This window comes from Vipera berus (assembly GCF_964194415.1).
Source record: "Vipera berus genome assembly, chromosome: 1".
NCBI classification, from domain to species: domain Eukaryota; kingdom Metazoa; phylum Chordata; class Lepidosauria; order Squamata; family Viperidae; genus Vipera; species Vipera berus.
Genome location: NC_138202.1, coordinates 58,404,498 through 58,428,897, shown reverse-complemented (window position 1 = coordinate 58,428,897; position 24,400 = coordinate 58,404,498). Strand labels below are relative to the sequence as shown.

General features: G+C 36.4%; 2 protein-coding genes across 7 annotated transcripts in view; one reads left to right on the top strand and one right to left on the bottom strand.

Moving 5' to 3' along the window:
- Positions 1-23,600, bottom strand: part of STRN3 (striatin 3) — a 46,572-nt gene extending 22,972 nt beyond the window's left edge. For 2 of the 5 annotated variants that reach the window (XR_014024596.1, XM_081313677.1), the window contains exons 1-7: positions 22,983-23,600; positions 10,394-10,497; positions 9,396-9,469; positions 5,673-5,754; positions 5,148-5,327; positions 1,052-1,184; positions 491-632 (exon numbers count right to left, since the gene is read on the bottom strand). Coding sequence is in view for 4 of the 5 variants with exons in the window: in XM_081313677.1 (XP_081169803.1) it covers positions 491-632; positions 1,052-1,184; positions 5,148-5,327; positions 5,673-5,754; positions 9,396-9,469; positions 10,394-10,497; positions 22,983-23,330 (1,063 nt within the window). In the remaining variant the exon portion in view is untranslated. The remainder of the gene's footprint in view (positions 1-490; positions 633-1,051; positions 1,185-5,147; positions 5,328-5,672; positions 5,755-9,395; positions 9,470-10,393; positions 10,498-22,982) is intronic. The other 3 variants (XM_081313676.1, XM_081313679.1, XM_081313678.1) reach the window with 2 other exon arrangements.
- Positions 22,703-24,400, top strand: part of AP4S1 (adaptor related protein complex 4 subunit sigma 1) — a 30,310-nt gene continuing 28,612 nt past the window's right edge. For both annotated transcript variants that reach the window (XM_081313682.1, XM_081313680.1), the window contains exon 1: positions 22,703-22,856. The gene's annotated coding sequence lies outside the window, so the exon portion shown is untranslated. The remainder of the gene's footprint in view (positions 22,857-24,400) is intronic.

Sequence of the window (24,400 nt, the reverse complement as noted above, 5' to 3'; positions counted from 1 at the left end):
TGGTGATCTACAGAATGAGTAAATTTGTTTAATTTAGAAAACACAATACCTTAGCAAGATCCATCAATTTCAGTGGAAATTCAAGGTAAGCATGCATTACTAAAAAAAAATTCTAAGATTTTCCATGCGGACATGTAACATGTAATGCACTATATTTCTGTGCCAATTTGTATGTCTAAAATAACTGCCAGTGTTATTAAGGAGTGCATTAAGAACACTCTTATTTCATAACTTTGTTTTAAAGAACAATCCTAAGATATACAAAACAAACTGCTTAAAAATATCAAAATGATTTGACGAATGCATGGTTTACTTCTGCAGGAAGAATAAAAAAATGAAAAAATAAAACAATAACCATCAAGAAAGATTTAAATGACTAAAAGTATCACAGAGAAAAGAGAATACAAATTTAAATTAATATAACTGAAATATATATATTTATCTCTTTCAAATTCTTTAGTTTTCCTACCATTTTTTTTTTGTTTCTTACCCCATTCTGTCCCATCCCCTGAACTCCGTGCTTCTCCTGCTCCCTCTCCATCTTCTGCTGTTACTAAGAAATCAAATTCTTTCAAAGCTTCTTCTGTGTCTGGGTCATCAGTAAGGTCAGCAGCTAGTCCTTCATTTCCAATCTACAAGTCAGTTTTGACAGAAACACCATTAAAGATACTATCATTCATGGGGCAGTTTGATGTAATCTTCTCTTCCCCTTTCTCAGGATGGCCAAAAGATACGTTATTCTGTTTATTTTTTTAGTCCATCATGCACAAACAGTCCCATTAACATGACTATGGTAGGTGAAAATTATGCTGCAGTACAAAATTGGCAGCCAGATAGATATACTTAGAATCAAGTATTTATCAACACTATTTCTCCATTCATAATGCCTATGCAAAGTATTGATAACAGAAATACCAACAATATCAAGGTGCTCAATTTATCTATTCCATGAATGGCATTTTATTGTAATGATTCTCTATACAAAAAGACAAAAAGGAGTAACAGAATCTTTAAATTAACAGTAGTTAATAAAACTTTTGGGTCTTTTTACTTTGTGCTTTTTATTCATCCGATGTTTTTCTTTTCCTTCTGTAATATCTTCTATAATATCATTCTCTTCCTCTTCATCACTATCATCTGCATTTTCCAAAAAATTAAATGTTTCAAGAACATCACTGGGGTTCCTACAAAAAGAAAATAGCGTACAATGTCAGAAATAACTGTGGTCTAAAGAAATCTCAATATACATTTTACTCAAGTAGGCATAAATCATGGTCTAGAATCGATATGATATGGGTATCTGCTGAACTAAGAATGAACATTCAAGAGATTGAGATAGAAACTAATGTATGGATGGATCACAATCCAATAAAGATGACATGGAGAGGAACAAAGAAAAAATTAAAATGGACATTGACTCAATCTCTATTGAAAGAGAAAGAATTTATACAAAAAGTAGCAAAGGAAATGGAATTTTCTTTAAAGAAAATAAGAAAGAAGATACATCACTCCAAAACATTTGGGACACAGCCAAAGCATATTTTAGAAGATTAGCCATACGTTATATGGTGAAAAATAAAAAGGAAAAAAAACAAGAACAAATGAAGCTAAAGGAAGAATTGATGAAATTAGAATTAGAACTAAAAAGAGATCCACAAAAGAAGATGCTCAAAAAACAAATAGAAATAATAAAACACAAATTAAAATTTAATAGAAGCTGAAGAAATGCCTCAAAAAATCAAGAGCAAAACAAAACATTTTTGAAAATGCTAATAAGCCGGGTGGATGGTTAGCCTATAAACTGAAAAAAGAAAGAGAGAAAAAACAGATAAATAAACTGCAAGATGTGAGAGGCGATTTACAATGTCAAAATGATATAATAAAAAAATAATTAAAGAATTTTAGGAAACACTTTATGATAGAGAAGAAAACACTCAGGAAAAAATAAGGCATTATATAGAAAATGCTAACCTACCAAAGATTTCAGAGAATTTCAGAAACATGTTAAATGAAAAAATAACAGTGATGGAGTTGACAGAAGGTATAAAAAGACAAAAAAATGACAAGACCCAAGCCCACATGGGCTACCTGCAGAATTTTATAAAAGCCTACAAGATATACTAAGCCCTTTTATGCAAGAAGTATGTAATGAAGTATTAGTAGAGGCCAAACTACCAAATACACGGACAGAAGCCAATACTGCTTTAATACCAAAAGAAAATTCAGATTTCACTCAGATAAAGAATTATATACCAATATCTTTATTAAATGTGGATTACAAAATTTTTGCTTCAATAATAGCAGATAGACTGGAGAGATTTTTTATTGAATTTATACATCCAGACTAAAATGGAGTCTTACCAAAAAGACAAATAAAGAACAACCTAAGAATGGTTTTAGATACTTTGGAATATTACGAAATGCATCCAGGGAAACAAATGGCATTAATTTTCTTAGATGCGCAGAAAGCTTTTGATGTGAACTGGCAATTTATGGTACAACAGTTAAACTATACGGACTTTGGAGAAAACTTTATAAATATAATCAAAACAATTTACCATAGACAAATGGCTAAGTAATTGTAAATGGAGATTTTACAGAGAATTTTAATATTAAAAAAGGCACAAGACAAGGATGTTCACGATCTCCATTATTATTTATTTTAACTCTGGAAGCGCTGAATAGAAATGTTAGACAGGACCCAGAAATTAAAGGTATGGAGATAAAAGATGAAAAATATAAATTACAATATAAATTAGAAGAACCCTTGGAGACAAGTCCTAAATTATTGATAAAGATTGAAGAATTTGGAGAAGTAGCAGGATTGAAAATAAACAAGATAAGATTAAAGTAATAGTCAAAAACCTTACAGATAAACAAAAACCAACTGTCAGAAAAAACAGATCTCCAGATAGTTAAGAAAGTTAAATACTTGGGGATATATTTAACAGCAAGGTGTGCAACATTAAAAGAAGATAATTATCTTAAAACAAATTATTAAATAATCACTATTAAAACAAATAAAATTAGATTTGGAAAGATGGGAAAAATTTACAATTACAATGTTGGGAAGAATAGTGACAGTGAAAATGAGTATCTTACCAAAGCTACTTTTCCTATTCCAAAAAATACCTATAAAATTAGAGAATTTTTTTTTGATAAGTTAAATGCATCGATTTTGAAATTTATCTGGCAAGGGAAAAAAGCCAGAATATGACTGAAATTGCTACCAGACTGGGTTCTATACTATCAAGCAGCTGCATTAACATGGTTAAAAGGGGATAACCTTCAGACACAAAAGACTACTATACCTAGAAGGACATGACCTACAACGTGGATGGCATGGTATGGGAAGAACAAAATCCATAAATACTTTCAAAATCACTATATAAGAAATGCCTTGCTTTTGATATGGAAAAAGATAAAAATGAAAATTTATATGAAAATACCAGGATGGATCTCGACAATGGAAGCGTTTGTGCACCCAAATTTAATCAACTATGAGAAAATTGTGACATAGAGACATTTTGAATACTGATGGCAAATTACAAACTAAACAAAAATTGGAAGAACAGGGTATTGAGCTATCATAGTGGCCACATTTGCAAATGCAAATGAGATACAAAAAAGATGCTACAACATATGGTTTTTATAAAGATAAAACAGTGTTTTACCAGATACTATTGTCATCAGATGAAAAATTGATTAAGAAACTATATTTTTTTTGTTAAACTTGAAGATGGAAGAAGAACAGGTTAAAGAAACAATGATAACTTGGGCAAAAAATTTGGACACAATGTAGAATTAGAAAAATGGCAAAACCTATAAAGAAAATCTATACAAAATGTTTTATAGATGGCATTTACCACCTGCAAGATTAGCAAAAATATTTAAAAACATGTCTGGTAATTGTTGGAAATGTAGACAAAAACCAGGCACATACTATAACCTCTGGTGGATATGCTTTAAAGCAAAAAAAAAAAAATCAACAATACATATGTGGTTAGAGAAAATGTTAAGAAAATATGTAGATTTTAACCAGAACTGTTTCTTCTAGGAATAATCACAGATAACTATGTCAAAAAATGTATATATTTAATATTACATGTATTAACAGCAGCGAGAATTACATTTGCACTGTATTGGAAAAATGAAGAAACACCATTGGAAGAAGATATAATTAGGAAAATCTTGGATTGTGTGGAAATGGATAGGCTTACATTGAAATGAAAGGGAAAGAAGATACAGAATATTTTCAAACATGGGATAATTTTTATAAATGGCTAGAAAAATGGAGTAAAGAGTAGAAATGGAAGTTGCAAGAGAAAATAAACTTATTTCTAATTCATAAACTCCAATGAAACTATGTATCTGATTTTTTTAAAGTTCTGATTGTAACCTTTTCATATTTAAATGTCATTAAAGATAAAAAATAACTTGTATGAATCTTTTTAATACACAAATTGTTAGTTGTCACATAATGAAGATTTTCAGAAAATAAACAATTTTAAACGTGAAGTAGTATGACTATTATGTAGTCATAATTATATGGCTATGATTAGAAGCCTAGCAATAAATTATTTAATTGTCAGTTAAAAGAAACTCTTTGTTCCTTCCTCAAGTTCTTGCGAATGTCCCTAAATTATGCAGGTGCAGAATTTATTTCAGACGAGATATAAGATTTATTTTTTTTTACAAAAATAGATACATATTTTTAATCAAGGACAACCAGTATAACTGTTTTAATTTTGTGTACAAATATTTATTTTTAAAAAAACCATAGCATGCAAACAAATTAGTTATCAGATATATCTTTGAAGGCAGTCACTCTTGCTAAACATTTATAGTACTTTGTGATTGCGGGGCTCCCCGACAGACTATCCAACATATAGTGAGGGAATGTACTAATAGAAGATACCCAGGAGATTTTAAGGACTTCCTCTGCGTAACAACGGCAGCTACTGACTGGATCTCCAAACTCAACATTAAACTCTGAAATGTTATTTCTGTTTTCCTCTTACGTTTTATAATTGCTTCTTTTTTTAAAAAAATTGTTTTAACTGTTCTAACTTGTAAATATGAAGTGCTTTTAATTCTGTGTGTGACCAGCCATACGCTAAATAAAAATAAATAAGTACTTTGCCTACCTTTTCATGTCTTGTCCCTTTTGTTTTGATGTGGGAGATTCTCCTCCATTAAGAATCTGTTCTAATTTTTTTGTCTCCACTGAGCCATTTGGTTCTGAATTGGAAAGTCCAAGTAAAGACCTCACCCTCTGTGATCGTACATCCAATATTGTATCCGTGTAACCTACTTCTTGAAGATATCTAAAAGATAAAAAAAGTAGAATTATAGTCATGCACACACACAATCCATCTAAGATGTTCTCTACGGCAATTTAAAATACAGCTATTCTTAGCATATTGTTTGAAGAACATCCTAAAGCTTATGGCACTGCTTTTTGTTTCTAGGAAGTTTAATTCACATGAATTTTTAGGTAAATCTATTCCAAGAAAAAAATTCCTTACTTATTTTAGATTAATTGCTAGTTACTGAGTTCAAGCGAGTGTTTACAATTACATCAGAACTTATGTAATTCAATATACAATGTACAACACGTACACTTATGCTTCAATGTACAATGACCTTCAAACCCAATATATGATACTTACTGTCTTAGCAACTGTCTGCCTTGTTTCCAAGTTAGCTGACTATTGTGAGGCACTGTAGGAACCTCTGTATCTTTGGTTTCTTCTGAAACACAAAAAATAAAGTAATTGACAAATTATGTGCCATCAAGACATTGTTAACTCTGAGTGATCAGAATAACAGAGTACGAAGGGCCTTGGAGGTCTTCTAGAGTCTAGACCAATCCCCTGCTGAAGCAGACGACCCTATACCATTTCAGACAAAATAGCTGTCCTGTTGTCTCTTCTTAAAAGCCTGCAGTGATGGAGCACCTACAACTTCTGAAGGCAAGCCGTTTCACTGGTTAATTGTTCTGTTAGAAAATTTCTGCTTAGTTCTAGGATGCTTCTCTCGTTTAGTTTCCATCCATTGTTTCTTGTCTTGCCTTCTGGTGCATTGGAAAATAGGTTGAGCCCTTCTTCTTTGTGGCTGCCCCTCAAATATTGGAACACTGCTTTCATGTCACCCCAAGTTCTTCTTTTCATTAGACTAGACATACCCAATTCCTGCAACTGTTCTTCATATGTTTCAACCTCCGGGCCCCTAATCACCTTTGTTGTTCTTCGCATTCTTTCCAGAGTCTCAACGTCTTTTTTTATATTGTGGTAACCAAAACTGGATGTAGTATTCCAAGTTTGGCCTTACTAAGGCTATATAAAGCTAAGGCTTTATAAAGTGGTATACAGATAGGTGTTCCATTTTCTTTTTACTGTCTTTTATTAAGGATTCCCGGTTTTGCATTACTCTTGATTTACTGAATTTTTTAAATTCTAATTTACAAGCATATCCTAAAGACAGCAAATTAAATTTATTTTCAGCATATTACTAGATGTTTAAAAGTGAGGGAAAAGTTAAAAGGTACATGTAATCTTTATAATTCCAGGTTATATATGGTATTCCAATTGAATGGAAAGCTATGTTTGCTGATATATAAGTTGTACATCATTTATATTTACATAGGATCAAAGAATGGAATGTTATCTCAACAATTGATAGTACATAGACAAGGAAAAGCATAGCCACCTGCCATCTTTAATTTCTTACTCTGGGTGTTGACTTTTACTTAGCTTTCTGATTAATTTACTTAACCCATTTTAAAAAAAACCTTGGGTTTTTTTACTATTCGTTCCATACTTTTTTATTACTGTTCTTGAGGAATAACATGAACCTTGGCTTGATTCTCTGATAAATCTTATAGGATAAATGGTTTATACTGAAAAATAGAAAAACTTGAACAAAAAAGAAACTATGGAAGGAAAGAAACATAGAATGTAAAAATTGAAAACAATCTTGAAGAACATCCAGTTCCCCTGCCAATTGTAGAAATCCATTACAACATTTCTGATGGTTATTTAACCTTGGTTTAAATATTTAAAATGAAGGAAACTTCAACCTCCCAATGCAGCTCTTTTACCACAATTTTTTTTAAGAAATATATTCTGATTTCCAAATGATTTTTTAAAATCCATTGATTCCTATCATGTCTTCTACAACAAGCCAAAATGTCTGTCCTGTATTTTACATGACAACTCTTTAAATACTTGAAGAGAATCATCATCTTTGTCCCACAATATTCTGTTCTTCAGCATCAAATCTTTCTTCAAGTTTTCCTTCTAGGACATTTACATTTGTTTGCCCTCAGCTGGACAGGTTTTATTGTTTCATTGTACTTCATTAAATGTGGTGATAAGACACAATATTCTAAAAGTGATCTGACCAATGCAAATATCGCAAATTGCCACTGCCAATCATAGAAAGGCATATGTTTAATGTGCTGGGCTAAGAATATGTTTGTTTCATTTAGCTCTTAAACAAAGTAATCTACACCATGTGATGTAGCAGTGTGAGAAAAAAGAAAATTTCCCCTATTTATTTATTTATTTAATTTTAATTCCATTTATATCCCGCCCTTCTCCGAAGACTCAGGGCGGCTTACAAGCTTAGCAGTAGCCTTCATTCTATGTATATGCCTGCTTATTAGGGCTTTCACACACACCCCAAGCGGCATTATTACAAAGTCAGCTTATTGCCCCCAACAATCTGGGTCCTCATTTTACCTACCTCGGAAGGATGGAAGGCTGAGTCAACCTTGAGCCTGGTGGGATGCGAACCTGCACTAATTGCAGGCAGCTGGTGTTACTTAAGGAGGCATTAGCCCACTGCTCCACCAAGGCTCTGTGGTTGGGAAAAGTGCATCCTGTATTCGATTGCAGTTTGCTAAGGCCATACAAGGAATTCACGCTGAGACCAGTTGGGACGACAGCACCAGCCCCAATAATGGTAGAGAGGGAAACACATTATGAAGTTAAGCGACTCCTGGACTTTAGATTAATCTTTAACTGTAATATACAAATTATATTAGTATATAATTATTGGTATTTACAGTTATTAATTATTGTACTTGGTGATCATTCTCATACCTCATTATGTAGAAATTCTGGCCCTTTTTTGAAATATTTGAATTCAGTAACATCTGATAAATTTCAAACACGAACTGTTCATTTCAGTTCTACAATAATATTTGTATGGGATTTAGGTAGACTTTGATTTGACCAAATTCAGTTCTGAATTTCTTCTTCATCATCCATTTTCTCATACACTTGCTTGTTAAGTTGGGAATATTGTGCTGTTGCATAACTCATTTGAGTTTTAGGTTTAGATGACAAATTACCCGATATTCTGCTGTAGAATTTTTCTGAGCCAAAGCAGAATTCATGCTTGCTGCAATGTTAGCAAATTGTCTATATTCTGAAGTAGAAAAGCTTCCCCAACCATAGCACTACTCTTTTTTTGACAGACAATATGAGATTCTTATCATGTTTGGTTTCCACCAGATATAATGACACAGATGGAACTCCAAAACATCTACTCTGGAATCATTTGTCCTAGAACATTCCTCCAAAGTTTATAAAGTTCATTCAGATGTTTTGGAGTAAATTTGAATTGACCATCAATACTCTTCTTACTAACAATTACTGCCTTGCTATTCCCTTATGCCACCATATAATCTAGCAACTGTCCTATAATGAAATCATAATTGCCAACTTTAACCGAGGCAAGAAAAGCCTACAGAATTCTGGCTGTTCTTCTATGATTTTTGTGGCTCCCTAGACCAGACATGTCAAACTCGTGACGTCGCGCGACATATTGGAACTTTTTCCAATTGCCGGCAATGGGATGGGCGTGGTTTCTCCGTGACGCTCCGGCCCGCGGGCCGGCAGTTTGACACCCCTGCCCTAGACAATATCTCTTGGAGGTGATTTTCAAAGGATACCCACTCCTTTCAAGATTCACTGTTGTCCCAATCTTCTCAATTTCAAGGTTATTTCTCAGACTGTCGACAGGTAGAGAACTAGAGCTCTAGAAATGTTCTATAATTTTTCCCACACTTATGGGCTTTAACACTACTTTATGGAGATATCAAGAAACAGCACTTCTGTTCTTTTATAAATATCTTTAAAAACAATGTAAAGTTGAAATTTGGACAATAATAAAAATAATGCTTTTAAAGCCAAAATTTCTGTCTTTTTCAGGCTATTTTAATACTAAGAAAACTTAGAAAGATCACATAACTTTTGTAAATAAAATGAAACCCAATTATAATCAAAATACAAAACAATAATGCTAACATTGATTGCAAAGACTTATTTTGGTATAAAAAGTGGACAAAAGAATGTGAGGTAAATACAATAGTTATAGATTTTTACCTGATTCAAAAGTTGGCATTTTCAAGTCACCTTGATTCAATTCTGTGCCATATTTTAGTTTATGGTATTTTGCCCTTGAAAGAAAAATGTAAGTAAATTGACCAATAAATTTTAATTTGTATTTCCTTACAACATTCATACAAAGATGTCTAAACAGTGAAGATTGCTCTTATGAACTGCCTTTGGTCATCAGATAGACTTGGAAATATCAGTGTTTTAATTAGCAAATCTCCTGTTCAATTATCTTTGTATACAGATGGCTAGTGTATTAAGCATATTTAAAAAAATTTATGCCATCAAAAATCAAACAGAACCATAAAAACAACCACAAAATTACATTTTATATATTGACCAACATTAAAATAAAAACAATAAAAGTTACTGTTTACAAAAATAAATGTTTAGTCTTTAAATAACTGGGTTGATTTTGTCTTCTAAATTAAAAAAGAGAAATAGGAACCAGCAAGGGGTTTCAACAATGTAGTTTAACATAAATCCAAATCATAGACTGCTGTATATTAGTTCTTGACATCAATACCTTCTAATTGTGTCTGGAAAGCAACTGATAAACCAATACATCTTATGGTTCTAATATCTTGCACCAATTAGTAGCCTAGCTACATTTTCCATCAACTGGAGCTTCAGAAAATTTTCACTATTGGAGCACATTGAAATAGACAATTTGGGATACACTTAAGGCAAGAAACAAACCAGTTCAGGAACAGCCACAGTTAGCATCTTAAATAAATATTAAATTCATTTTTGTCACAGCCTCCACCCTGTTATTAAGGAATAGCTAATCTGCTATTTCAGATGGATTAGCCCTGAACCCAAATCTTGGACCAAGAGCACCTTCAACTTAACTGAATTTAGTTCCATATTACTTTTTCATTCACACCAATATTCAAATTCTATAATTTTCTTCAATTATCAGTCATGTTAACTAATATGAAAACATTGTACGTAAACATCTCAGTTGAGAAACATGGGATAGATACCTTTCTTGTTTTAATGCATATTCTAACATTTTTATTCTTCTTACTAAATCTTTCTTCAAGTTTTCTTGACCCTTTCTCTCGCCTTGCAAAAATGCTATCCGAGCCTGAAAATACAAAAATGGTAACATAATTATCTTTCATTTGATCGTGTTTATCCAATATACCATATTTTAATTCTATGTTCTATGTCTCCTAGAAGAATTTTCAGGATAAAAAGTTTTGCCAAACTAACTGAACTGTATGAAATCCATTTTTATTTTACAGTAAACCTGTTCAAAACAGCATTCAAAAACAAATATGTATTTCTAATTCATAAGACAAGGAGATAAATAAAGCAGGAACAATAACATCCTCATAGGAAAACTCAGGAGAACTCTCTATGCCATGGGTGTCAGACTCGCCGCGTCACATGACTCGTCACAATGTATCACGACTTTTGCATTGCTGGAGCTGGGGTGGGCGCGGCCTCCGTTATGATGCAACCAGCCTGCAGGCCAGCAGCTTGACACTATTCATCATTATATTATTTGTCAATCCTATGACATTTAAAGAACTGAATCAGAAAGATTCCAGATACAAATAAAAGAACCAGCTTTAGATAAATGCCACACTGTAATTACACAGAAAAGAATTTTAAAGCAGCACTATGGATTTGAAAACAACACCACACTTTTGAGTGTGAATATTTTTTTATGTTTTATATTTTAGCGTTCAGGTTCCCAGATGTCTGCTTATTTCTTTTAATCACTATAAATAGTAAAAGAAAATGACCTCTAAAATTATGCTACAGTACTGGACTAGTGTAACTGAAATTTCCCTTAAACCTCTTATAATTCTTATATAGAATTCTTATATATATTTCAATGTCTTCCACAGGAACCCTAAGCTTTTTCAAGGAGATATCAGAACTAATTACAAGAGAACACGGGGGGGGGGGGGGACAATTTTCCACCAATTTAATATTAAATTAATATTAATATTATATTAAATATTAATATTAAATCAATACAACTACATATTTTTATTTTATTAGATTCTGTCCCATTTCCTAGAGACATAAATGAGGCCTCCTCTCCACTTATGTTACCCCCACAGCAGCATGCAATATAAATTAGGCTAAGGGAGAATGACTAGTCTAAAGTCATGCACCAGATTCTATGATCCAGGCAAGGGTTTGAATCTGGGCCTCCCCAATCTAAATCTAGCCATTACCTATACTTATCTACACTATTTCATTACCTAAAAATAGCTCAAGAGCAGAACAAAAATACCAGCAAAATCCAGAGTTCTCTTCCCTTTAAAATTTATGTTGATATTTGAGTAATAGTGAAAAAGTCACAGTGGAAATATACACTGAACTGAAAAGTGCAATGAGGCAGAACTTATTTATTTCTTTACAATTCAAAAAATATATTACAATCAAAATGCTAAAAACATTTTAAACCAATAAAAATAACAGAGACCATTAAATATATTAAAATGTAGCACTATTAATAATAAAAACTTAGCACTATTGACTTGCAGGCAAAGGCTCCTGCCAAGCTTCTTAAGCACACCCACATTAGCCAGGCCCCTTGAGCCATGACTTTCTTCCTGCTAGGCCCCTACTGTGATCCCAGAGAGACTCCTTACCAACAAGACCCATTTGTTCTCTTTTGTTGAAGGAAAGCAACTGAAAATAACTTTTCTTTTTCATATTGCTCCTTCTCTCTTTTCAGGGAAGGTTGAAATTATTCCAGTTTATGACGGCAACGATAGCTAAATCATGATTTTCAAATTAGTTTTATTGGAAGTAAAAGGCAGTATATGCTTCCAATATTACAAGGTAACCTCATAAATTAAAAAATAAGTCTGATAGACAATTCATCTGGAAATCAAATTTGGAATTATAGATTATAGCTCTGCATACAGACTCTTATTGCATCTGAAATGTTTTTCTTAAAATAAGTCTTTAAAATATTAGATACTACTTGATTCATCAATACTAGACCTTTTTTAGATTATATAGACATTCTTATTAATTGTTTATTTTGCTATTCTTTTGATAGATGATCTGGCTGTATTCATTAATTATTGAATACTTTCTTTTAACAATGGTTTTGAAATGTTGAATTGATATAACATCACTTTTATATGCAGCTTTTAAAAGCTTTAAAAAAATCTCATTTCTATAGAGCTTGATAACCTTTGGTTTTTAGTTTTTGCTCTTTCTCATTACTATGTTTTTAAAATCTATTTTAAAAAGAGGCAGCCTCATGTCTTTAAACAATATTACTTAATGTCTGTATGTGGAAGGATTGTACATATGTTTAAGAGGAAAATGTTGACCATCTACGTTGCACAGGTGTCCATCTGACTGGTGCAAGATGCACGTTGCAGTGTTGAAGAAAGACTGTTTAGGTGGGTAAGATTGTAAAAGGATATAAGATTACATGTAAATATATGTGAGAAGTTCTGTGTGCATGTTTTACATCTCTCGGACATTGAGTGCAAGGCAGTGGTGGGATTCAAATATGTGAACCACCAGTTCTCTGTGTGGATGCTGCTTCCGGAAGTCCGGTTCTGCCGAACTGGTGCAAACTGGCTGAATCCCACCACTGGTGCAAGGGTCAGTCATTACTAACTTTTTTAAGCTCTTAACTTTGAACAGTAATTAAACAAATGTTAGTCAAAGATTACCCATAAGGAAGTATTTATATGAAAATGGCAACAAATTTGAACATTTAAAGTAATTTATATCATCTTATCAACAGTGCCTAGCTTCTGATACACCATTTAACTTTATCATATTAGTAAACTTATTAATCACAATTAATTTCAGTGTGAGATCATTACATTTAAAATGAAATTATTAATTCTAACAAATTCATGTGTATTTCATCAGTTTAATTAAAAACATCGTTTAAAATAAACATACACATTAAAGACAGCAAGAAGTTGTTGAATGATCTAGAATACTTACATTTGAAGACATTTTACATTTTTCTTTTCCCAACAACCCTTATTCCCTTAATTAGGGATACGGATCATGAGTTCAATAAACACTAGAGGGTGCTGCAGCACCATCTTGGATACTTATTAAATATTGTGTCAAAGCTCTATAATATAATAATGTATACATGAATGTGTAAATGATATTAAAAATTATGAGGTTTATAAACTTAATGAAAACCCATGAAACATACCAGTAATGTACTGTATTTCATTATATTTTGTTATTGTATGAAAATCTTAATTTTGGTTATATTTGCAGTTATTTATTACTTCCCATTTTTAATAAATGAAGTTTTTTCTTGCATTTCACTTTAGCATAGTTTTGTAAAAAAACAAAAAAAACCCCATCTTGTGTAGCAATTAAAGACATCAAGCTAAAAACCAGGAAATTATGAATACTAATTCTGACTTGGGTACAAAGCCAACTGAACGACTTTGAGACAGTCACTCTCTCAGACAGACATAGGAAGAATACAATGGCAAACCAATTTTGAAGTGTCACGAAGAAAGTTGCAAGGGCTTCTTTAGACAATCACCAGGAGTCAATACAAAGGGAGGAAAAGTTTATTTAAAAAGTGTGTATGAATGCATAATATTTGCTAGAAGCCATTCTCTCCAGCCCCATCATCAAAAAAGGGGTAGGACAGGGCAAAGAAATACAGAGATATAAATACGGTTGGGTATTCCATTTCTTACCTGTTTTTTTAACTTTTCCTTCTCTCTTTTGTCTACCATTATCCCACTCACCATCCCGTAATACTACCACTGAATTATATCTGATTGCTGTAATAAAGGATTTGAGTGATTGATGAATTACTTGAAATTAATTACCTATATAATCTCATAAAAATTAATTGATCCTGTTTGTACATACCACCGATTATCTTGCATGTAAACCAGTTTCACAAAGAAACTGTACACTCTGTAATTTTCCTCCGACCTTCCCCATTAATAAAAATTGGGGGGGGAGAGAAATGTGATGGAGGGGGGAAGATAGCTGCACTGGAGAGAAAAGGGAGAAAAAAATTGAATAAAGATGAGGCAAAGGGAAGAGGTTAACCGAATAGGGAAGAGACAGAAGCCTCATTACTGTTTAACCACAGGCACATATCCAACCTAAATAGCAGTTAATTTTTAAACATATACTGTATATCCACTTTGTGTTCAGAAGTGAAGTCTGTAGTCTTTGCATCTCTTGCCCATTTTTTGTTTGCTTTCAACAGCTTCTTCCATTCCTTTCAGTAACATAAGACAACTCCAGCTCTACTCATAAATAATTATGCAGAAAGAAAATCTTGAACAATGTATATGTACATTCCTGTGGTGGTGTGAAGGTACTAAAATAATGGGATAGAAATTGTTAAATAAAAAAACCCTGAATTTTGAAAAAAATCCATAAATGTACAGTATATTTAACATAAACAGTGGTACCCAACCATTCTGGCTTTGTGGACTGGCGACGGCCGCAGGGGAGAGGGGATGGTTCCTCCCAATGGGCCAGAGTGCTGCTGTGCACACTTGCACACTTACCCACCACTCGCACAGCTCAGTTCCAAACAGACTGTGGCCTGGTTCCAGGCAATGGCCTGGGTGTTGGGGACTCCTGAGTTAAATTATGCATTATACCTGCATAAAATCCTGCCTTGCTACATATTGAAAGGACATTCAAGTCTAATGGAAGCTAATTTTAAGTTCCAACCTATAGCATGCTAAACTGAGGATTTACTGTTTATTGAAGATATCTTTGGGAGGTGCTGCATAAAATGTATTAGTTAAAACTAGTCCTTCCATCCAATTTTTAAAACAAAAACAATTATGCAGATTGACTCCAAAATAAATCTCAGGTTACTACAGAATTATAGCATTATTTATCACTCGGTATTAGCCAGAATCCTCACAGTAGATTATTTAATGACATGTTTATACAATATCAGTTTCCAACAATACCATTTTAATACTGCCGTGCTAAGGAGTTCAATTACATTCCTAAAATCAGTAGCTATCAATGTTTTTGCTTCCTTCTTTAGATCAAACTCAACTTGTGTTGTTTTAATGGCAACATGGAACTTGCTACTTCCTTCTTCTGAGTAGGTTTTAGATTTCTTAACTTAGCCTATAGTCCTAGGATCTCTTAATTGTCTCCAATCGTGATGGAAATGACTTATATACAAAATAGAGTGGTTCATCTCTGCAATATTCTTTTCCCACCAACCCAGATCAAATGACGCTTTTGTGCAAATGGTGATAGTGGCATTGGCCTGAAACATAAAACAAAGATATCATGAACTATTTCTAAATGATATAACTGGGGAAATACATGAACCATTCATGGAGAAAAGCTATATCTATCCATCCACTCACCCACCCACCCATCTAAAACTCTTGTGTCTGTTGTAACCTTTAAATTAGGTGAAATGACGCATCATGGGGCAGTATCAAGGAGGGAGGGAGGGGGTGTGCAACAGGCATGATGCAGATCAGTCAGGGTGCAAATGGGTACCCAAGACGTGTACAAAGGATTAGGGAGTGTGTGTGAAGATGCAATGCAGGCTGGGTAGAATGTGGAAGGGTGTGGGTCACGGAAGAGATGTAGAGTTGCAGTGAGAGTTATAGGGGGTATGCAAGTGTTGCACAGGCCAGGGAGGGTGCGCAAGGTTGTGAGTGATTGCAGAAGGACTGGGGAGGGTGCACCAGTAGGAGACTTGCCTAAGCAACTTGCAAGCTTCCCTCCCAGCTTCTCTATTGATATTCTCCCTGAAAGCTTCCCACAAAGTCAGTGGGAAAGCTGGCAGAAAGTCGGAAATTGTTCCCACTCCCACTCCTTTTTTGCCTGTCCTTCATCATTCTGTCGATATGTTTAGCTATATAAATATTTCTGAAACAATGAAGCAGCTGAATGTCTTAATGGGTCATGGGTTGTCTAGTATGGTTGATAAGAGCTGACAACAACTTGATGGCAAGTCATCAATCAATCACAGTAGCATATCTTAAATACTTGAACTAGACTACCTGCAGGAAAAAAAAATGTTCTGGAGAAAAAAGCTCTACCTGCACATTCCCAGTGTAAACATCAGGTAGCACATTGATTTCATAGACCACTCATCTGTATAAGTGCCCCTAGAATGAGACCTCTAGGAGACAAAATAGAAACATACAATAACTTTATAAACCAGCATCTTCAGGATAGAACCGAAATCTCCCAAAACCAGTGACTGAGTACATGCAGCTGGGAAAGAGAGAAGGCAGCTCATACCATGGTTTAGGATATCAAGGCCAGTAACAATGTTTAAAGGAAAATGGTTTCATACTCCTATTCAGTGCTTTTTTTGTAAAAGAAAAAGGTGCCGGAACTCACACATGTCATACAACCTGCCTTGCCTACCCTACAAGGTTCCATCCAAAAAAGGTGCCGGAACTCCGTTCTGAGCGTTCTATGAGGAAAAAAGCCCTGCTCCTATTCATTGGAATAAGTCACATATCACTATTTTTTTTTTAATACAGTCAGCTAAAAGCCATGGTTAAAAAGCTATTTGTTATAACCAAAAATAATTAATAGCGCCTGTATATAACAGATGCAAAATATAAGCCGTCATAATATAATTTACACAGTGTTTTCATATACTGTAGCATCTAAGCACTAACCCTTCTGTTATAGGAAACTGATGAAATTAAACATGAAGACTGCATGTCCCATTTTGGTAAATCAATAGTGGATTCTATTAAACAATATGAAATGGTCAGAGAATATAATAATACGAGTTGTTATTGGAGCTGAAATGGCAGATAGTATTTGTATTTATAACAGTATTAGAAATCAAATAGGTTTGGCCTTATCCTATTAAACTGAACTCCAAGATTAATCATTAAACATTCTGAATACATGTACACACAAAAAATATTATTGGCTATATCTGCAGTACAGTATTCCTTGACTTATGACCACAATTGAGCCCAAAATTTTGATCACATGACCATGGGAATGCTGCAACAGTCATAAGTGTGAAAAATGGTCAAAAGTCACTTTTTTCAGTGTCACTGTAACTTCGAATGGTCACTAAATGAACTGCTGCAAGTCAACGACTACCTGTATACTGACTCTATCAGGAATTTTTTTTTATTTTAATTCCATTTATATCCCGCCCTTCTCCAAAGACTCAGGGCGGCTTACAAGCTTAGCAGTAGCCTTCATTCTATGTATATGCCTGCTTATTAGGGCTTTCACACACACACCAGCGACATTATTACAAAGTCAGCTTAATTGCCCCCAACAATCTGGGTCCTCAATGAACTTTTGGGGCACGGGAAGTGATCAAAAGAATACTAAACAGAAACCTACAACTGATTTCCAGCAAAGGGTTGTTGTACATATTGTTTATCAACCTTAAACCGCAAAGTTTCCAAGGATTTTGTTTCCTTTGGGGAGAGAGGAGTATGCTTATTAATTCTGAAGTTCATCCTTTAATACTGTTGTATGCATCCATATCTTTTAATTAGTTTTCATAAGTCACAAAAATAGAACGTATATAAAAACTGTTTTCAAAAATGGAAACTGGAATTCCCATTCTTCTTTCAGTCAACATTTATATGTTTAGCTCAAAAATGATTAAAAAATGAATCAGCCATTTTCACACTAGGAGTTCAACAACTTCAATACTCCATTTCTGAAATATCACCATGAGCTTTTCCTGGTATTAGCAAACCAAGTGGAACATATGCTAGATCTAATCTTATGCAATGGAAGTCTCCACCTTGTTAATTAATCAGTCTGAGAAAAGTTCCTCTTTCCAAATAGAGGTTGGGTGCTCCTTCCTGTTGTGTGTCTGTGCATCCTCACTATTTAGTTTTGAATGAAATGGATTGACAGATTTTTCTCCTTCAACTAAGACATTACAAAATTCTTAGTTCAAAACATCAGAAGGTACCAGATTGTTTACCTTCACATTATATAATGTAGCAATGGCTGCAGCGAAGCATTGGCTTGAAACTCTCTAATTCTATCTTTCACAATGTACCACAGATACACATAAATTATAATATTTCTATAATTTGATGACTTAATCTGCAGGTAGTCCTTGATTTACTATGGAAACTGGGATTGGAATTTCTCTTGCTAAGTAATGAAGTTATAAAGCATGACATCACATGACTGCATCACTTAGTGATGGTAATCCCAGCACTCCGTTGCCATTGTTAACCAAATCCCACCAGTCATTAGCCAAAGACCCACCTCAAATCTCAATTCTTCCACTGCCTCCCTTTCAACTCACCCCAACCACCTATTCTCCCCCCACCTCTGCTCTTTTTGATGCCCTGCACCCTGCGTTGTGGAGCAAACCCACAACTGTGCAGTTGTTAGGTTGCTGTTCAGAGGCTTTCTGGAATGCCACAGCTCTGGGACTGCAAGACGCTCCTGAGACAGTCTGGCATGATGCCAGAGTTGCCCCACCCCAGCCCAACAGCACTACATGAAGCTGCAGCCCAGCATGATGCCATGGCTTCCCCAGCCCAGCAGAGTGACAAAAAGCTACAGCCATTCCAGTCCAGCCCAACAGTGAAAAGCCCCAGCTACCCCTGCCCAATAGTGCAAAGTCCCACCATTCCAGGAAGCTCTAGACATCTCAGCTCAGCAGTGCGGTACAAAGACACAGCCAGCCCAGCAATGCAGAGCCCCAACCATTCCATCCCATCTACATGGTGTAAAGCCCAGCTATCCTCACTACCCTGCACTCCACAGCCCTGCTACATTGTGTCAGTTGATCTTGGTCAAGTTCTTGAACCTTCTGCTGACAAGGCATGCCTACCCTGGCTCTTTGTGAGGCAATTGTTGGCCATGTGAGGCCTTTTTTCAGAGGTCTCATGAGGAAACCGCCAAATGTAATCTTGGGTAGAAGGCCTCAGGTGGCCATCAGCTGCCTTGCAAAGGGCCAAGGCGACCAACCTGGTCAGCAGTGGCAGCAAAAACAGAGCTAGGTGGTGGACAGGAGGGTCAAAAAGACACAGAGGGTGGGAGGAGTTGGAAGCACACCCACAGTTTTGAGTGTGGGTACGGTGCGAAGCACCCAAATATTGATCAAATGATACATGGGTGCTGCAACAGCCGTAAGGTGCTGCCATAATTTTGAACAGTCATTGAAGGAATGGCTCAAGTTTTAAATTTGAATTGTATCTGTTACAATTACAGTACACTATATCATTTCTGATATCTGACTGAAGTTAAGTGAACTGAAATTTTAAAGCAGTAAGGCAGCCTCACACTGTTAATTTATATTACCACAGGCATTCTGTACCATAAGAGATTTTATTCCATCTATAACAAATTCTGCCAAGCAAGCAAAATCTTTATGAATTCTGGCAATTCTTTAAAAGATTGTGCTTATTATAATAATGACATAATGTTGAAATAACTTGTCTGGTAAACCACAAATAATATAACAGTAGTCTTCACACAAGCATATGCAAAATGAAACTGGGGAAAGAAAATTCCTTAAAGAAGTGAAAACTATTCAACCAAAACAATATTTGGTCAAATAAAAAGATTATTATATAGCAAAGTAAGAACTTATTGTTTGGTTGAAAAAATATGTCTACATCAAAATCAAATCTGGAGGCTATAACAAATTAAAGAAACCAAGATGACAAAAGCTAAATCTTGCTGTTATAAAAAAAAACATTGGACTGGAAGTATGCTTCAATCTTGTAATATTAATGGTAAGAATGAGCTTAATCCTAACCTTCTGATTACATCTGCTTGTGAAAGTAGGGCTTGGCCAAGGTGTATTCTAGTAGTAATGTGTCCTGCTAGGTCAAAAAAGTTTAGCCAAGAGCTCCACCAGTCTGGCAAAAACATCTGATTATGAGATCAACACCATCAGCATTACAGCAAGCTATGGCACTGATATTTTGGATCTTCAGCTGTACCAGTTCACAAAACATTAAAAATTATGCTGCCATAATTTTTCTACAATTGCAACTAATTAGCAATAAATTTGGGGCTGGAGGTGACTTCACATTTTCACCATATTATATCCCTGAAACTCACAGAATTGTTACCCCTCTTGCATGGAAAATAACATTAAACAGCATGATTAATATAACACTATATAGAATAGCTTGATCTAGTACTCCATTTATAACAACTTCAACTCACTAGAACTGAAAATTCTATTTCTAGTTTTCAAATGATTAGGCCTAATAGCTGACAAAGAAGCAAGTTATTTCATTTCTGGAATTTGATTCAATTTACCTTACATAAAAAAGTCTTATATTACTTTAATATTTTTATGTTAACAAAGTTCTCTACTTCTCTTTGATCTAAGACATACATGATCACCAAAGTCCACAAAAAATGAAATTCTTTCTTAAATAACAAATCTGGGAGTCCTCCTGATCTCATAACTTCTGCTTGAACAGCACATGGAGTTTGTCTTCATATGATTACAACTGGTGTACAGTGTCAATAATTTTGACTATTCATGAAGCAGCAGGCAATGACCAGGATTACTTATGCTCTTGTCACCTTGTGGCTGGACTTTTGAACTTCACTCTACATGGAGCTGCCCTTGAAGACCATACAGTAGTTTCAACTGGTACAGCACATAGTAATCCAGCAGTTACAAGCATACCCAGATTTGTCTATGTGACACTACATTACTATTATGGCTGCCAGTATACTTCCAAGTATGATTCAGGTGCTGACTGTCACATAAACCTACATGTCTCAGAACCTTGGTAGTTTTGCCCTAGGCTGAATTGGCTTGTCCAGTAGTATCTGTGCTGAGTCAGCTTGTTTAATTAGAATGTAGAAAGAAGGTCTGTTAGGGTTCCTTCTCTCAGAGACTACCACATCGAGACCCTGTGATGAAGCTTTTTCAGTGATGGTCCCTCTTCCGTGGAATAACTCTTCCCTGGGCATCTTGAACACCCTTTCTTTGTCAGGCTTCTGAAAATAGCATTCAAGGACAATAAGGATTGACCTAGCTCCCCATCCCCTGAATGCTGAAGTTACAGGACATTTGCTGTTTAAATTATTATATATTTTTTAAAAATCTCGTTGTTGCTTGATGTAAATTGCTCAAAGCAATTTGGCAGTGAGCTGCATGCAAGCTGTTATAAACAAATAAAAGAAATCAGCCAAAAGAATTGTTCAGATTTATGCAGCATACCTGTGTAAGTGCTGTTGTATAAACTATTTGATTATGCTTTTTAGCAGCATTCATTTTGCAAAATTCAGCATTTGCTCTTGTAAGAATTCTGTAAAGTCAATAGCTATTATTTGCCCCCTTTCCCTTAAAATGCGAAATTGAAAGTAAAAGACTGCATAACCTTAAACAAGTCAGGACATACACCTTCAAAGAGTTGTATCTTCTATCTACATTGCAACATTTTGAGAACTAACCACATACCTCACATTTTTTTTGCTTTTGACTCAGTATGTAGTAGCACCGTTTCTTACAATAATTGCTATCAATCACGACACAGGTCTAAATTTAACATGACGATATGCTATTACTGAGCAAGCCTAAAATGTTAATTACGTTGTTTATTTTGAAATACACCTTTAACGTTAATAACACCTTTATATTTATGCACTGAACTGAAACGCCCAGTCATCTCCCTAGAATGCAGTAAAATCAGATTGGTGTATACAGTACACAATTCCCAATTTCGGTTCATTGATCTAAGCACGACTGCGTTTGCTACAATCACAATATACACAAGCAGCCTGTGTTTTGTAAACACAGATCGCCGAAATAACGCAACGGGTGCAGAGGATGAAAGAGACAACCCGTTAACGTCCTCAATCACGGCGTGCCTTCATCTCCCCATCTCTTTTGGGGGTGTTTTGAGCTAAGAAGGAAGGGACACACCTCCTATTTCTGAAAAGGCGCAGGGTCCCACGCCGGAGCGTGTGCGTGATTTACATTCACAAGATAGGACTGTCAATATGCGTGTGACTAGATCAGGGGTCGGCAACCTCGGCTCTTTTATGACTCGTGGACTTCAACTCCCAGAATTCCTGAGCCAGCTATGCTGGCTCAGGAATTCTGGGAGTTGAAGTCCACGAGTCATAAAAGAGCCGAGGTTGCCGACCCCTGGACTAGATCGTTGCGTTTATACGGCTTTTTTTTTTCCTTAGGCCGCGAAAACTCCCCGAGGTGTCCAGCCGGCTTCGGCATTTCTTGCAGCTCTGGCAAAAGGCAGGGACGGACCCAGCGCGAGAATAACTTGCGAAGGCGCAGTCCCAGGCCGGCAGAGCCAGGGTGTCATCTCTAGGACCGGCCGGGCGAAGAGAAGACGGGAGCCTTCCTCTCCCAACTCTCTTTTGACAGGCCCGAGCCAGGCGGGCGCCATGCTAGAAACCAAAATGGCTGCCCCGGGGAAAGCAGCCCAACCCGAAGAGCACCGAGGGGGACGTGCCGAGTGACGCCCGCCGCACCGCGCCACGCCTCGCCGGACCCGCCACACGCAGGTACTTTCTCCTCCGCGCCCACCTTATCCCCCGTATCGGCCGTCGTCGCTTTAACCCCCGGGCTCAACTCAAGCCACTTTCTCATTGTTGTCCCTCTCGCCCGCCCGGAACCCGGCTTCCTCCTACCTGAAGCTCGGCCCTTTCCACCTCCCAGTGAGCTCGCTCCATCTCGAAGCGGGCCCACTCGTGCTGGATGTAGTGCAGGATTCCCGGGATAGTGTAGTGCTGGGGCCGGGACAGCTCCGAACCGCTCCCGGGCCCCGCCGTTTCCTGAGCCGCCGCCGGACCTTGAGACTGCTGCTGGGACAGGAGACTCCCCCCGCCGCCCCCGCCGCCGCCGCTGTTAGACCCCGCGCAGCCCTGGTTGAGCAGCTGGGAATTAACGTTGCCTCCGATGGGCGGCAGTGGCTGCTGTTGAGGTCGCGGGGTAGCCCCCGCCATGATCCCCCCTCCGGCGCCGGGATGTTCGTCCATTGTCTGTTGAGGAGTCCTCCCCTCTTCCTCTTCCCGCCTAGTGTGTCCGGCCGAGTCCTCAGCGGTGCTTTCGGGGAGGGGGAGTGTCCGGCCCAGGGAGGAAGTCCCAGCGGCGTAGAGGAGTACCCGGGTGTCAGAGTCCAGCTACACCCGAGCCGCCTCTATCGCGGTTGCCGCCGGCCGCCATTACAGCCTCCGCTCCATCATCCGCCGGCCAGATTCACTCCCCCACCCAAGGGGAGGGGGTACGCCGAGCATGCTGGGTAACAGCAACCGCCTTGCTCTGCCCCCCCCCTCCGCCTCCGGCGCCGCTGCCGCCTTACTCTGCGCATGCGCTCGCGTCTGAAAAAAAAAAAAGTCCTGGATGGGAGACGGAAGAGGTTCCTGTGCGTTTTGGTGGCTTCTGATTTATATTCTGTATTTCCTTCTTTCATTCAGTCGTTCACGCTTGGTTTTTTCCTCGGATAGCGCGATTCAGGAGAATAATCAAGAGGGCTTCCGCTCTCTAAACCTTGCGCGCCTTATTCTTTAACTGCTGCTTGACTTTTATTTGTACAATGACTCTTTGAGGTGGGGTATAGAAATCGCTTTTAAATGCACGTAGAGGAGAAGCAGAGGATTACAGTTAAGGAGATGCTCCGGGTTTTTGTATTAAAAAAATCCTAGACGTATAAATCAGTATTTAATACTGATTTATTACTTTGATTTATAAGCCTTTCAAGAATCTTGGTTCAATAGTTATCTCCCAGTACAGTATTGTAATTGGCAGTATTAAGAGTCACTGGTGAGTCAAAGGTCACATAATAAATTCATGGCAGAGGTGAAATCTGAATTAGCTTTTTTGTCATTTAGATTCATTGTCATATTCTTCTATAGTACCGTTAAACTGGTGCAAAGTTGCTCAGTCTTGGTGAATTTAAGCTTATGGAAATTCAGGGCTTAATACATTCAATAAATAACAAATGTTAGTGGATATAAATTTAATTAAACTTTAGTTGTTAGTCATTAAGTATTTAAGACTGAAAATACTTGGGATGATCTCTCAGCTCTGGAAGCCATGTGAATGGATC